Below are 14,488 nucleotides of genomic sequence, written 5' to 3' on the forward strand. Positions count from 1 at the left end.
CTGCCCCGCAGTGTTTCCACCCCTTCTCTCTCCCTGTCCCCGAAGGATTCGGGCCAAACGGCCGTTGTTTTTGCACCGAGGAAAGGGGTAGTTAGCGTCAGGGTTAGGGCAACGGCGGACATATCGCCAGTGTTCCCTCTTCCTTTCTTTCCCCTCCTCTCTCTGCAAAATGAGTTTTGTTCTGGGCGGCAGAATCCAAGCAGTCTGGTGCGCACGTGCTGTCAGAATGGGGCCTTCCTGATTTTCAGGATCGAAAATGAACTGGGCGGGCATCCCGAAACTTGTGAGCGCATGCACATGCGCGCGCCTTAGAGGGAACACTGGCGCTCTCTTCACGGAGACGTCTCCGGAGGATGTGCTTCTGGCACCGATACCTTTCGGCCGTCGTTTTTTTGTGGGGGGCGAAACTTCTCAAAACTTTCAACACCCCCCACGGACCCTGCAGGCCCGACGGCCCGGGTGCGAAAGGCAGGAGGACGGGCTGCCCTCTCTTTCATCTCGGGGGGGTGGAGGCCACCCCAGCTGCCTCGTGGGCGGCTGTAGCCCCTTCTGGGTGGAAGCCGCTCTAACGGGGAGATTGCCGTCTAGCTTGAGAGGGGTCGGACCTTCTCGGAGTCTCTCTCGGTTTGGAGTCCTTGGATCAGAGTTCTAGCTGCAGGGGAAGACCGGAGATTAGTACCCATGTGCGTCTCATTGGGTGGGACCTCGTGAAATGGGCGGAGACCAGCCGTGCTTAAACTAATAATAATAACAATAAATAATAGTGTCAGCAAGCCTTTGAACGTGGAAGCTAAACAGAGCCGGCAGGCTAGCCGTAGGCTGATGGGTTTGCTGGTGCTTCACCCAGCTCAGGAATTCGTATGGGAACAGAGGAAGCTGCCATATACTGAGTCCGACTACTGGTCCATCTAGCTCAGCATTGTCTGCACAGACTGGCAGCGGCTTCTTCTCCCAGGTGGCAGGCAGGGATCTCAATCAGCCCGATCCTGGAGATGCTGCCAGGGAGGGAACTTGGAGCCTAGATGCTCTTCTCAGAGCGGCTCCATCCCCTAAGCGGGGAATATCTGACAGTAATGCTCACACTTCTAGTCTCCCTTTCAAATGCAAACCAGGGTGGGCTCAGCTTAGCAAAGGGGGCCATTCATGCTGGCGACCGCAAGACCAGCTCCCCTCCCATTTGGTGACATTCCATAACCCTAATTTATGGGATTCACTGCTGTGGGGCGTTTAGAGGGCTGGGAAAGGGGGCTTGGACACGACCGTGGAGGAAGAGGGGGGCCTTTCAACAGCAGTGCAGCATCAGACCCGAAGAGAGCCTCCATCTCCAGTAGCAGTGTGCCTCTGAAGACCAGTGGCCGGGGCTGCAGCCAGGGAGAGGATTCTGGGCTCTGCCGCTTCCTGTGTGTGTCCTGTGGCGTTGCCTCTGCCTGGCGCTGGCTGGGTGGGCTGAGGTTGGTGGGTGGGGGTCATCTTTGGGGCAGACCTCTAAATCGCTCCAGAAAGGGTGCTTGCTTGTTCATGGGCCTCGGCCGTAGCGCTAACCCGGCAGGAAAGATTTGGCCAGGCGAGGGTGCAGCCATAGAGTGCAGTCGCTTCTCCTGCGCTGCTGACCCAGAAGATGCTTCCTGCCTGCCGTGCGTAAAACATGCCTGCAGCCTCGTCTGTCTCCAGTGTGTGTGTGTGTGTGTCGCTCTCTCTCTTGTGGTGTTTGTGCCTCTGACTTTTCCCTGGTTCCCCAGTCTGTGTGTGTGTCTCTCTCTCCTCTGTCTTGCTGACGTGGGGCGGAGAAAAAGCCGATTCTGCAGTGACAAGGATGGGTCTGTCCGTGCTGCTTTTCCGCTCAAAAGCAACCTACGTGGTGGGGGGAAAGGCCGGCGGGATAATTCCCCGTCCCCAAAGGGCGGCCAGCCCGAAAGGGAATTCGGCAAACGGCCTGGTGTGACTTGAAACGGACAGGCTTGCTGATCTGAACAGCAGCAGAACAATTCGGCGGTGATTCTTATACAGACCGCAAAGGTTGGCGGTTCTGGTCAGCATAGAAGACCGGTGCGTGTTTCTTCTTAGAATATATATATATTTAATTTTAGCTCTGAAGCACAGCTGGTAAAACTGTCCCTTGGGACAGGGGTTTCTCAACCTTGGGCCAGCAGAGGTTGACGGACAACAGCTCCCATCACCCCTCTCCACCGTAGTGTTTTGGCAGGGGATGGTGGGAGTTGTAGTCCTACATCTGGGGACTCAATGCTGGGAAACCCTTGCCCTAGGCTATCCAGCTTGGTGGCAGTAGTGATGAATGTCAGAGCAGCCTCTCGGTATCGGACCAGTGGACCACCTTGGCCAGCATCCTGCTAGCCACAGCGGCCAACCCGATGCCCCCGTGGGAATCCCACAGGGCAGGGGTGTTGAACTGCAGCCCTCCAGCTGTTGGCTTACAGCACCTGTCATCCACTGTCGCAGTGGCCAGGAATGGTGGGAGTTGCCGGCCCACAACACCTGGAGTGCCACCGTTGGGCAACCTGGCCACAGGGCATGAAGCCCCGGGCCCTCTCTCCCTGCCCAGTGGCATAGCGCCTCTGAGGACGGAAGCGCCATTTCCCCCATCACAATTAAAAGCCCCACTCTAGGCGGTTTAGGGCTTGACTCTTCCTGGCCATGGAGGTTCCACATCATCCCAAATAGCCTCCCCCATCCGAGTGGAAACCCAGGCAGATCCTGCTTAGCAAAAGGGGACGGTTCATGCTCGCTGCTGTGAAGCCAGCTCTCCTCCCCCAGTCACACACACACACACCCTTCAAAGCTGCCTGTGTTGCTGTCAATCCGCACACCCCTAAGCGTCTGGCCACATTACGCGTTGCAGAAGGTCTCCTCCGTCCTGCCGTCCTCGTGACCCCCCACGCCCGTCCCACCACCCCTGTGCTAGCCGCCTTTCTGCCGGCCTCGATCATTGCCTCTTGCCAGACGCCAACTGAGAACCTTTTGCTGTGTTGTTTCTTTGTCATCCTCTCTCTCTCTCTCTCTCTCTCTCTCTCTCTCTCTCTCTCTGTGTCCCATCACCACTTCCGTTTCGTCTGCACGCTCCATCCTTCACTCCGAGCAGTGCTGGCCGGCAAGCTGAGAGGTGGGTGAGTTGGCGCCTGTTTCTGAACAGGGAATGGGTGCGTCTTATCTTTGGGGCGGCGGGGTGTCTGGGCGAGAGAGAGACACGTCTCCAGAAGACCAAGCACTGCAGCTCATCACCGTGCCTTTGAGATCAGGAGGCGAAGCGTAGACCTGCCGGGGCTGTAGACCTTGAGCTTTCCTCTCCGAGGAGAACGGAGGCCTCTGGAGCTTGGCTAAGCCAAGGACTATCTGGCCATGTAAAAAAAAAAGGGGGGGAAAGGAATGGGATTTATTCCTCCTGATGGCACATATGGGAGGATTACCTTCCTTGGAGGCCTTCAGGAAAGCCGTAAAGATCTTTGGTTTTTTTTTTAGCCTGGCGCTGAATGATGTCCAGTTTTGATTCTGGTTTTGATCCGGTTTAAATGTGTTCTGATTTTTAGTTGTTTTGGGGTGTGTGTGTGAGAGAGAGATTTTAATGTAAACTGCCCTGCGCCCGTTCAGGAAAGGCGGTGAATGAATGAATAATAAACGTCTGTTTTTTCAGGGGCTCGTCTTAAGTTCAGAGTTGTCTTTATTTGGGTAAATACAGGGAAAGGGGGGATTAGGCAAATGCACATCGGGGCGACGGCTGCTAGCCTGGGCAGCTGTACGTCCCCATCCAGTTCGGGGTGTGTGTGAACAGCATGTGTGAACAGCAGGTGCTAGGGATCTCCAAGGGAGGGGCCAGTTTTCCTCTTGCCCGGGGTCTCCTGACCTTCTCCCGTTGCCTCCCCCCACAGAGGTCCAGGAAGCCAAGGCCCCCAGCCCCTCCGTCAGCAGACAGGTCAGCGTGGAGACGGACCGCGTGTCCAAGGAGTTCGTGGAGTTCCTCAAGACCTACCACAAGGTTGGGCAGGACATCTACAAGCACTGCAAGCTCTTCCTGGAGGCCATGCACCACAAGCGGGTACGGCGGCTTTTCCCCTGGCGGGGGCGAGAGGCCGGCAGGAGCTCGGATCCTCACAGTGTAGGGTTTCAGGGGAGTGGGGTGGGAAAGCGCTCTGGGGTTAAGAGTGGAGCGTGTGTGTGTGTGTGTGTGTGTGTGTGTGTGTGTGTGTGTATTAAAAAATGTGGTCTTGCGGTAACAAGCATGAATTGTTCCCCTTTGCTAAGCAGGGTCCACCCTGGTTTGCATTTGAATGGGAGGCTACGTGTATGAGCACTGCAAGATCTTGCCCTTAGGGGATGGAGCTCCTCTGAGAAGAGCAGAAGGTCCCAAGTTCCCTCCCTGGCAGCATCTCCTGAGAGAGAGCAGCCGCTGCTAGTCTGTGTAGGCAATACTGAGCGAGATGGACCAAGGGTCTGACTCAGTATATGGCAGCTTCTCCGTGTGTGTGTGTGTGTGTGTGTGTGTGTGAGAGAGAGAGAGAGAGAGAGAGAGAGAGAGAGAGAGAGAGAAAAATCCATTACCAATTGATGGGACGAAAGCCTAACACAGCCTTGAATCGTACGGTGTGCTGCTTGGCTTGTTAGTTTAATAGCGAACACCGTATGCCATTCCTATATTTAGGAAGAAAAAATGTAAACACTTGTGTTGGTTTTAAATCAATTCACGGATCGCCCCAGATGGGCCTTCAAGCTGCTTCACCTTAAGGAACCGACCAGATTTGTTGTGGTGTGGTGTGTGTGTGTTTTTTTACCAGTTAGCAAGCCAGCTATTTCCCAAACGGCAACCCGCAGTGTTGGGAGACGCACAAAGGAGAGTGTTGCAGGATCTGAGCGCAGGGATTGTGTGTTGAACTGTCTGTACGACTACGCCTATTTCTAGATTGCTTTTCAGCAAAAGCTGTCAAAGCTGTTTACATAGAAAAATAAATAAAGCTGATCGCAAGGGGCTGCTTTCAATCTAAAACACAAAGCAGACGGCGGCAGCAAGCACTGGTGCTGTGCTGGGGTTGGATAGGGCCAGCTGCTCTCCCCCTGCTACAGACAAGGGAAGCGCCCCTTCACATCGACAGCGGCTAACTCTCTCTTGCAGGAGCTGAGCATCGAGGAACAGTCCGAGTGCGCCCAGGACTTCTATCAGAGTGTGACTGAGAGACTGCAGATTCGCGCGAAAGGTAAATCCTCTTTCTATGCTCCGCTGCTTGTGGCGTGGATCTTGGAGGAGAGGCGGGCTTCTGGATTTTTTGGAGCAGGTCTGGGTGTGCCCTTTCTGGTCGGACAGAGCTGCCGACCCAGAAGAAGCTGGCCAGGGCCTGCTTAACTTTGCGGGGTGGGTCGCTCGTGTGCCCTTCACAGTGCACAAAACCAGGCAGGGTATGAACCTGATCCAAAAGGGAAACCAAAGCAATACGAAAGAGCAGGGAACACGAATATGGTCCTAGGTTAATAATCTAGAACGACAAAAGCTAAGGACATAAATGGGTATTCTAATAATTAAGCTGAATAATGCTGCCTGGAATTGCTTATTACTTAAGGATTGTTTTTAAAAGTCACAGTACATTAAAAGTCCTACGAGCATATTTACACACCAGCGTATGTGTGAGAACTATTGTATTGTAGTAATACAATAGCAGCGATAATAGTAATGTAATGACTTTTTAAAAACAATCCTTATTAAGTTTTGAAAGTGATTTTAGGCAGCACGATTAACCTTTATTATTAAAATCCCCGTTTATGTTCTTCTCTTCGGTGGGTAGTTCTAAGATGTTAGCCGAGGACCATATCGCAGTCTTTCCTGGTCTTTTGTATTGCTTTTGTGTTGGATCTTCAACCACGTTCCAAGGTGGATCACTTCCTTGTTACGTGTATTTTGAATATTAACCCCGCTGCCTCCGCACGCCCTGTCTGCTTTTCCAGCGCCTCCGGAGAAAGTGGAGAAAGCGATGGACCAGGTTGAGAAGTACGTCATGACCCGGCTGTACAAGCACGTCTTCTGCCCGGAGACTACCGAGGACGAGAAGAAGGACCTTGCGATCCAGAAGAGGATCAGGTGTGCGGGGGGGACAGGGTCTCTTGGGAAAGGGGCCTGGGTGTCTCAGCAGCCTTCTTGCATGGGGCTGGCGTCATCCAAGGCGGGCTCTCTCTGCCCCCAACAAGTTCCAAAGTTCTGGCGATGGCCTCTGGTTCTTGGTTCCCTCCGGATCACCCCGGAGGCTTCTTGGACTTGTCCCCAGTGTCCCCCAGTGAGAGTCGCTGTATCCTGAAGTTGAACGAGAGGGTCCCGGGCAGACTGGGATTCGCCTCTCTCTGCTTGACGAGAAAAAGCAGAACAAATCCCACAGGCTTGCTTTCCGCTTGCCGGCACGGGATTCGGCTCTTGCACAGAATTCAGGTCTGCAGCCCTGGGGGTTAAATGCGACCCCTTATTCCAGGAGTTCCAAACCTTGGGCAGGGGGTGCGATCACTGTTCGGGGTGCGTGAAGGGCTCCCTGGGAGTCCTCGGAGTCCTTTGGCTTCCCACACCGCAGCTGCATTATTTGTTCCCCGTCTGAGGATCGCTGGCTTGTATTTAGCAGGGGGAGGGCGACCAGCCCTCTCCGTCCCCGGCACAGCATCCCTCCAGTGGCTTTTGCTGGTGTCCACCTTGTGTTTCTTTTAAGACTGAGATCCCTTTGGGGACAGGGGACCGTCTGATTTCCCGATGTGTCTCTCGGTGTAAACCGCCTTGAGAACATGTGTGTGCCCTCCCAAAGTTCATGACGGGCATCTCCGTGTCTCCCTCCCCTCTGCAGGGCCTTGCACTGGGTCACACCCCAGATGCTCTGCGTCCCCGTCGACGAGGAAATCCCGGAAGTCTCGGACGTGGTGGTGAAAGCGATCACAGGTAGGAGAGGGCCCCCCGGAGCGGTTCCCCCTTCGGCCGTGGGTGGGTGGCGGGGATTGATGCATTTTGGCTTGGAGGTTCTCCCGAGATTTCTGCTAGCACCGGGCGGAAGGAGACCCAGCTGGGAACTAGGGTGTTCCCAGTTCGGATCCTGCGCCTGACTTGCCTTGGCTGTGTGCCCGTAGGCAAATTCATTTTCCGAGGCTGCCGCCGCCGCCCCATCGGAAAAGATCCCGGCGGACCTCCCTGGTAGTCGAGAGAGAGAGTCTGAATGACACTTAAGAGATGCTCGGGAGATTGGGAACTGGTGGGGGCATGTATCAACTGTATTTGGAAAACGGGAGCAGCAAAGAGAGTTCTCAGAGGAATGGACGGTGCTGTCGTTGAGTGACAGAGTCCCTGCTTTCCGGGAAGAAGGTCCCCAGTTCCCTCCCTGGCGGCATCTCCAGGTAGGGCTGGGGAAGACTCCTGCCTGAAACCTTGGAGAGCTGCTGCCAGTCAGAGTAGGCAACACTGAGCTAAATGGACCAACGGTCTGACTCAGTATATGGCAGATTCCTATGCCCCTAACATTCTGTTAGCCAGAACTGTGGATCATGCCTCTAGCTCAGCAGTACAGAGCCGGCTCTGTGGGCCGAAATTCCCGCATTCAGTTGCTGGCAGCATGTCCAGAGAGAGATGGAGAAAGAGCCCTGTCTAAGACCTTGGAGAGCTGCTGCCGGTCAGTGTCACGCAACGGAGCCAGGCTTTCAAGTGGGTGTGTTCGAATGTGGCCCCCGCAAAAGCCCTCTGAGCCTCCTTTTTCTCTCCCCTCTCGCAGACATCATTGAGATGGACTCCAAGCGGGTCCCCCGGGATAAGCTGGCCTGCATCACCAGCTGCAGCAAGCACATCTTCACCGCCATCCGGACCACGAAGAACGAGCCCGCCTCGGCCGACGACCTGCTCCCCACTCTCATCTACATCGTCCTGAAGGGCAACCCGCCCCGCCTCCAGTCCAACATCCAGTACATCACCCGCTTCTGCAACCCCAGCAGGCTGATGACGGGAGAGGACGGCTACTACTTCACCAACCTGGTGAGGACAGCCGCGGGCCTGGGGAGGGCTGGGCTGGGGGCAGGGAGCCTAGATGGTCCCTTTTCTAAGCAGGGCCCACCCTGGTTTGCATTGAGTTGATTGCTTTATCGATCCCACTTGTGTACCGCCCCAAACCCGCGTCTCTGGGTGGCTCGGAATGATCTAAGGCAGTTAAAAACACATATCAAAACTAAGAAAAAATAATTTAAAAATCACTCACAAAATTAAAACCTATGCAGTATCAAGAAGCTGAAAAAGCCTGCGTAAAAAGATGGTTTTTAAAATAATTTTTAAAAAATTGTCAGAGATGGGGAGGATCGTATTTGGAGGGGGGGGGCGCATGTGGATGCTAACGACGGTAGGATATTCCCTTTGGGGGATGAGGCGATCGCATAGGGGTCCAGCCTCTGCTTGGCATGCAGAAGGTCCGCAGTGCCCTCCCCGACAGCCTCTCCAGGAAGGGCTGGGAAAGACTCCTGCCTGCAACCTGGGAGAAGCCGCTGCCAGTCAGTGCTGACAATACTAAGCTAGAAGGACCAAGGGTCTGACTCAGTAGGCAGCAGCTTTCTGGAGGATGGGCCTCTAGCTCAATAGGAGAGCATCTGCTTGGCACGCAGAAAGCCCCAGAATCAATCCCTGGCAGCATTTCTGAGCAGGTTGGGAGAGCAGTCCTCACATCCTTGGATTGCTGCTGCCAGTCAGTGTATGGAGACAACAGATATTTATATCCCGTGTTTCAACGAAAGTTCCCAAAGTGGGTGGGTGACTCGGGGCCCATCCTGTGTCTCTCGCTCGGCCGAGCCTACCTTGCAGGGTGGTTGTGTGGAGGAACATAGCCGTCTGCGCCGCTCTTGGCGGAAGAGCGGGATCAGGACGGTAGGGACGGGTCGCTAAACTGACACCGCTCTTGCAGTGCTGTGCCGTGGCCTTCATCGAGAAGCTGGATGCCCAGTCCCTCAACCTGAGCGAGGAGGACTTTGACCGCTACATGTCGGGCCAGACCTCGCCCAAGAAGCCGGAGCCCAAGAGCTGGCCGGCCGACGTCTGCGCGGGGGTCCGCCAGATGTACCGCAACCTGGACCTCCTCGCCCAGCTCAACGAGCGCCAGGAGCGGATCGCGAGCGGGGCCCGCCAGCTGGAGGAGGACCTCATCGAGTGGACGGACGCCGTCTCCAAGGAGGTCCGAGAGATCGTGGAGAAGTACCCCCTGGAGATCAAGCCCCCGCAGCCGGCGCTGGCGGCCATAGACTCCGAGAACGTGGAGAACGACAAACTGCCGCCTCCCTTGCAGCCGCAGCTCTACGTGGGCTGAGGCCCGCGCCTGGGACCCGGGGCGGGCGGGGGGGGCCATCCCTCCCTGCCTGGCTTCCTCCTTTTCCTGCGCCGGAAGGAAAACCCGCCGGGGCAGGCACCAGAGTTTCACAGGTACCCTTTCGCTGGCTCGTGTGTCTGATATTTATTCCGGCCAGAGGAGGCTGCCGTGGGGGCTCTCTCTCTCCCCCTTGTGTGGCGCTGAACGGCATCTGATGTCTTATTTTTCACACGAATCCGACTTTTTAAGCAACTCGGGGTTGATTCCCCCCCCATTTCTCCCCCCTTGGCAGGCATGCCTTGCGTGTGTGCGTGCGTGCGTGCAAATAATTGGTTGAAGCTTTCTTTTCTTTCTCTCTCTCTCCCCGCAATACTTGGAATATAATATTCTGCATTTTGCATCTCTACACACACACACACACACACACACACACACACGATTTATCCTGCCTCTAGAAGGGTTGAGAATAATCTGGAGGACTCTTCCCGTCCCTTCTAGACGAAGGATAACCGCAAGAGATTCCAGTGGGAGGATGTTCTCTGCCAGCGTCTGGAAGTCGACAGGTACTTGACCGTTTTTTAGGAAACAAATAGAAGGAAATCCAGTGTAAAGTAGACTTATTTAAATCTGTAAATAGGCTGGACATCTGCACACTCCTCTTACCTGCATGGCATTTTCTAAGAAACGGTGGGTGTTTCTTGGTTTTATTTTCCCCACACTCCACAGGGCTCGTTTCTCACCCGAGTAGTCTTCTTCTAGGGAAACAGAGAGGGAAGTTCCTGATAGTGGGAAACTGCCATCCATCGGCTGCAAGCTGACAGATAAAATGTCCCAAGATCTGTCGTTTCTTCTCCGATTCCCCTGGAAATGCACTGAAATAGCCTTTTTCTCCCCTTGCTGCATGCTGGCCTATAACAGCCACTCAGCTCGGGTCTGCTGGAACCCGTTTCTGGAATGCTAGGGCAGATCTGTGCTGCTCTAGAAACACGTGGCGTTGGCCGACCGAGGATTAAAGGATGGCTTGATTCTATTCTCCAGTATCCGGCGTGGATATTTTTCTCCTTCTGTGGGGAAATTGGGACTGAGCAGGCGAGGAGAGAATCTCGTGATTGCCTGTCCTGCCTCGACCGGTTTTCCGCATGGCGCACGATGCCGTTGGAAGCGAAGGAAACCCAATTTGTACCTTCTCCAAAGAGGTCTACAACTCCCATTATCCCCTGCCACAATGGCTGGGGTGATGGGAATTGTAATCCAGCAGCCCCGGGACCCGGGTTCGAGAACCACTGGTATAACATGTCCCTTCCCCTCTCCCTCAAATCTGAATATTTGGGCCGATGCCCAAATATATATTAAATGTGTGGCGTGGGCTGGCTCCTATCTTGTGCTCATTTTTAGTGTGTGCTTGAATTAGTCCTAAAGTGTTTGGCGCATTTCGGGTGGATTTAAGACCGCCTTGTTCTCTCTCCTCTTCCCTCCCTGAGAACTCATCCATCCTTATTGCTGTGGGTGTCTGTCTCTCTTGGTTTCTTATCCCTACCTCCTGCCTTGGCCCAAGAAGCCGCCTGGCTTTTTTGGGAAGACAAGCACCCTCTTCAGCAGCTTTAAAAGTGTCTCGGAACCTGTTTTTGTAGCATCACTGTTTTTTCTCTCCTGACTCTGGAGCAGTCTGGATGGAACTGAAAGGTCTGAAAGGTCTGGGTGGGTGATAGGGGAAATGAAACCATTTTTTAAAAAAATCCAGCATGTGTTGCAGTGACAATGGGTTCCAAAGACTAGCGAGCTCCTCAGGTGGCCCGTGGTTGGTTCCAGGCAGTTCCTTGCTTTCTCACGGCAGGCTGCTTTTCACTGATTGGGGTCCAGCTCCATTCATCCCGGAAAAGCAGTATTAAAATTCCCATTCCCGCTGAATAAAGTGTGTGGTTCTTGCTTCTCTCGTCAAGCTCCTCTGAAGTGTTTCTTCCTTTCTCGGATGCCAAATTCCGCTTAATATATTAAATTTGCACGCCCTCTTTGCCATTCAAACTCTGTCCTGGCTCCAAGGTTCAAATAAGGACAGTCTCCTTACAGTGTTATACTGCTGAAGAACACATTTTAAAAGAATTAGTTTTCACACATCTCCTCCCCTCAAGCTCTCGTGATCTAGCCGAACCTCCTTTGTTCCTGGCCCAGTTCTGGCCACCAGATTTCCAGATCTAGTCTAGATCTCGCTTGGAGACCTGCACCGGGTCTCCATGAGGCATCTAGAAACATGGCCATCTTAGCAATGCTGTCTCTTTGCAATAAGTCTGGACCAGAAACTTCTCTGGCGGTGGCTACTGAATTTTTAAAAACGCACCTTCCGTTTGAGCGGCACCTTCCTGGCATTGTTTCGCGGCTAAGTATTTCTGTCCTCGGCCTCCCCATGCTAAACCGCAGAACTGACATTAGCGAGCTTATCAGCTGGACCCAGGGAGTTGCGTTTGTCGGCCTCTGTCCCGAGAGAATAGCGGCCTAGATCGGAGTCTCCTCTCCTGGTCCCGTTTCTCTCTTCCCCAGGATCCACTTAGGTGCTAACTCTGGTTTCCAGGTACGTGGTTTTTTTTTTCACTCCTGAGAAGATGTATTGTAATTGCTGTTACTAAATTTCTGTCAGATCGAATAAAACATGTACACCACGACTCTTGTGCCGCGGACGTATTTGCTTTTGTCATGAATGCAAGGTCTGTGTCTGTTTTGGTTTTTAATAGAAATACTCGGAGCCTTGCTAAAGGCCAGCACCTTGGTTCCCACAGATGCATCCGGGAAGCCCGCAGGCAAAAGCCGAGGGCATGCCCTCTCTCTTGCAGTTGCTCCCCTGCGACTGGTATTCAGAGCCATCTTGCCTCTGCAGCTGGAGGTGGCCCACAGCCACCCGACTAGTAGCCCTTGATAGACCTGTCCTCCGTGAATCGGTCTGAGCCACTCTTAAAGCCATCCAAGCTAGTGGTCCTCACCACATCCAGTGGCAGAGAGTTCCATAGATGCATTATGTGCTGTGTCAAAAAGGACTTCCTTTTGTCTGCCCTGAATTGATTTTCATGGGATGACCCCTGGTTCTAGTCTGGTGAAAGGGAGGGAGGAAAATTTCTCGCTGCTTACTCTCTCCATTCCATGCATAAGGTTATACAGCAATCGTGTTGCCTCTTTTCCCAGGTAAAGAGCCCCAGGCGTTGTAGCCTTGCCTCCTAAGGAAGGCGCTCCAGGCCCCTGATCATCTTGGTTGCCCTCTTTGGCACCGTTCCCAGTTCCACAATGTTCTTCTTAAGATCCGGTGACCAGAACTGTACGCAGTACCCCAGATGTGGCCGCACCCTAGTTTTGCATAAGGGCATTAGGATAGTAGCAGTTTTCTTTTCCACCCCCTTCCTAACGATCGCTAGCACGGAATTGGCCTCTTTCACAGCCGCCCCGCACTGAGACGACCCTTCCAATGAACTGTCTCGTTTCTCAGTGTTTGGGAAATTGAATTCTGTGGCCAAAAAGCCCCACAGTGCATGGCATTTGGAACCAGGGGAGAGAAGGGCGGTAAAGCCGAGAAAGGAACGGAGGCCTGATTCCTTCCCTTTGCACCCCAGCATTGAAGTTCTGGAGTCTTAATAGTGGTTGCTGCTGCTGGGAATATTTTGCTTCTGTTGCCATCCATTTCTCTGGCCACTAGGTGGCGATGCAGGGGCACAAATAAGAAAGAGCTACAAGGAATATTTCACCAGCAAAAAGACAGCTTTCTCTCCGTTTTGCTGCCCCAGACTAGGAGATGCCAGAGATTGAGCCACAGGGCCTTCTCTGCATGCAAGCAGCTGCTCTTTCCCTGAGCTACCTTCCTTCCCCAGAGCTTTGCTCCATCTAATTCAGTATTGTCTACTACACTGATTGGCAGCAGCTTCTCCAAGGTTGCAGGCAGGAGTCTCTTCCCAGCCCTACCTGGAGATGGAAGCTGGAGCCTTCTGCATGCAAAGCAGATGCTCTGCTTATGGCCCCATCTCTTAGGAAGCTGCTGTCGCCTGAGTCAGACCCTTGGTTCATCAAACTCAGCATTGTCAGCACTGACTGGCAGCGGTTCTCTAGGTTCCAGGCCCTGCCTGGAGATGCTGCCAGGGACTGAACCGGGCCCTTCTGCAAGCAAAGCGGACGCCCAATCACTAAGCTACGGCCCCGTTTCCTTTTTCTGCAGCCACCCCTTCTCTGTGGCCTCACCGAGCGCCGCAAAGGCCTTTTTCTCCAAGAAGGACGGTCTCTTGCAGTCTCCCTCTCCGCTAATTAAATATAGATGGCAGCTTAAATATTCATGCAGCATTTGGGCTGGGAGTTTTATCGGTCTATTAGCGGAGGAGCAGTCTTTGAAGAGGTGCTTCAGCAGATCATCAGAAGGGTTTTGCATCCTCTGGGGTCAAAATGCTGCTGCTTCTTTTTTTGGAGGAAAAAAATGGGTTTCTGTTATAGTACTGGTGGCACAGGCAGCTTTTTTTCTTTTTTAAATGGAGACGCCTCCAATGGTTTGAAGAGTTTCCAGGTTAAATCAGTGTTCATTCTTCATTTCCATAGAAGACAGAGTCTGCATCCTCTGCTTTCCACTGCACTAGAAACCCAAACTTAAGAACATTTAAGAGCATCGGAACAGCCCTGCTGGATCAGGCCCAAGGCCTATCTAGTCCAGCATCCTGTTTCCCACAATAGCCCACCAGATGCTTCCGAGAAGCCCACAGGCAAGAGGTCTGTGCATGCCCCCCCTCCTGCTGTTGCTCCCCTGCAACTGGGATTCGGAGGCATCTTGCCTCTGAGGCTGGAGGCGGCTTATAGCCACCAGACTAGTAGCCATTGATAGCTCTGCCCAAACAAAACCAATGGGTCCTAGAACAAATCAATCCAGAGTGTTCACTCGAGGCACCAACGACCAGGCTCAAACTAGCATGTTTCAGACACATTCTGCAAAGCTGCAGCTCCCTGGAGAAGTCCATCATGCTGGGGAAAGTGGAAGGCAAGAGAAGAAGAGGACGACCAGCAGCCAGGTGGATGGACTCGATGATGACAGCAATGAAGGCACCACGGAGGGACCTTCAAGGCCAAGTGGAAGACAGATCCTCCGGGAGAGAATCTGTCTATGTGGCCGCCAAGAGTCCACACCGGCTGGGGATGGCACTCTGTCTTTTTGACAAGAGGAAGGGAGGGAGGAG

General features: G+C 53.6%; 1 protein-coding gene across 1 annotated transcript in view; it reads left to right on the forward strand.

The window, feature by feature from the left end:
- Positions 1 to 11,956, forward strand: part of RABGEF1 (RAB guanine nucleotide exchange factor 1) — a 36,229-nt gene extending 24,273 nt beyond the window's left edge. The window contains exons 11-16 of the mRNA XM_053275283.1: positions 3,882 to 4,048; positions 5,120 to 5,201; positions 5,944 to 6,076; positions 6,819 to 6,910; positions 7,731 to 7,987; positions 8,901 to 11,956. Coding sequence (XP_053131258.1) covers positions 3,882 to 4,048; positions 5,120 to 5,201; positions 5,944 to 6,076; positions 6,819 to 6,910; positions 7,731 to 7,987; positions 8,901 to 9,299 — 1,130 coding nt within the window. The 3' untranslated portion in view covers positions 9,300 to 11,956. The remainder of the gene's footprint in view (positions 1 to 3,881; positions 4,049 to 5,119; positions 5,202 to 5,943; positions 6,077 to 6,818; positions 6,911 to 7,730; positions 7,988 to 8,900) is intronic.
- The last annotated feature ends 2,532 nt before the right edge of the window (positions 11,957 to 14,488 follow it).

The sequence above is a fragment of the Hemicordylus capensis genome, chromosome 12, assembly GCF_027244095.1.
Source record: "Hemicordylus capensis ecotype Gifberg chromosome 12, rHemCap1.1.pri, whole genome shotgun sequence".
NCBI lineage: Eukaryota > Metazoa > Chordata > Lepidosauria > Squamata > Cordylidae > Hemicordylus > Hemicordylus capensis.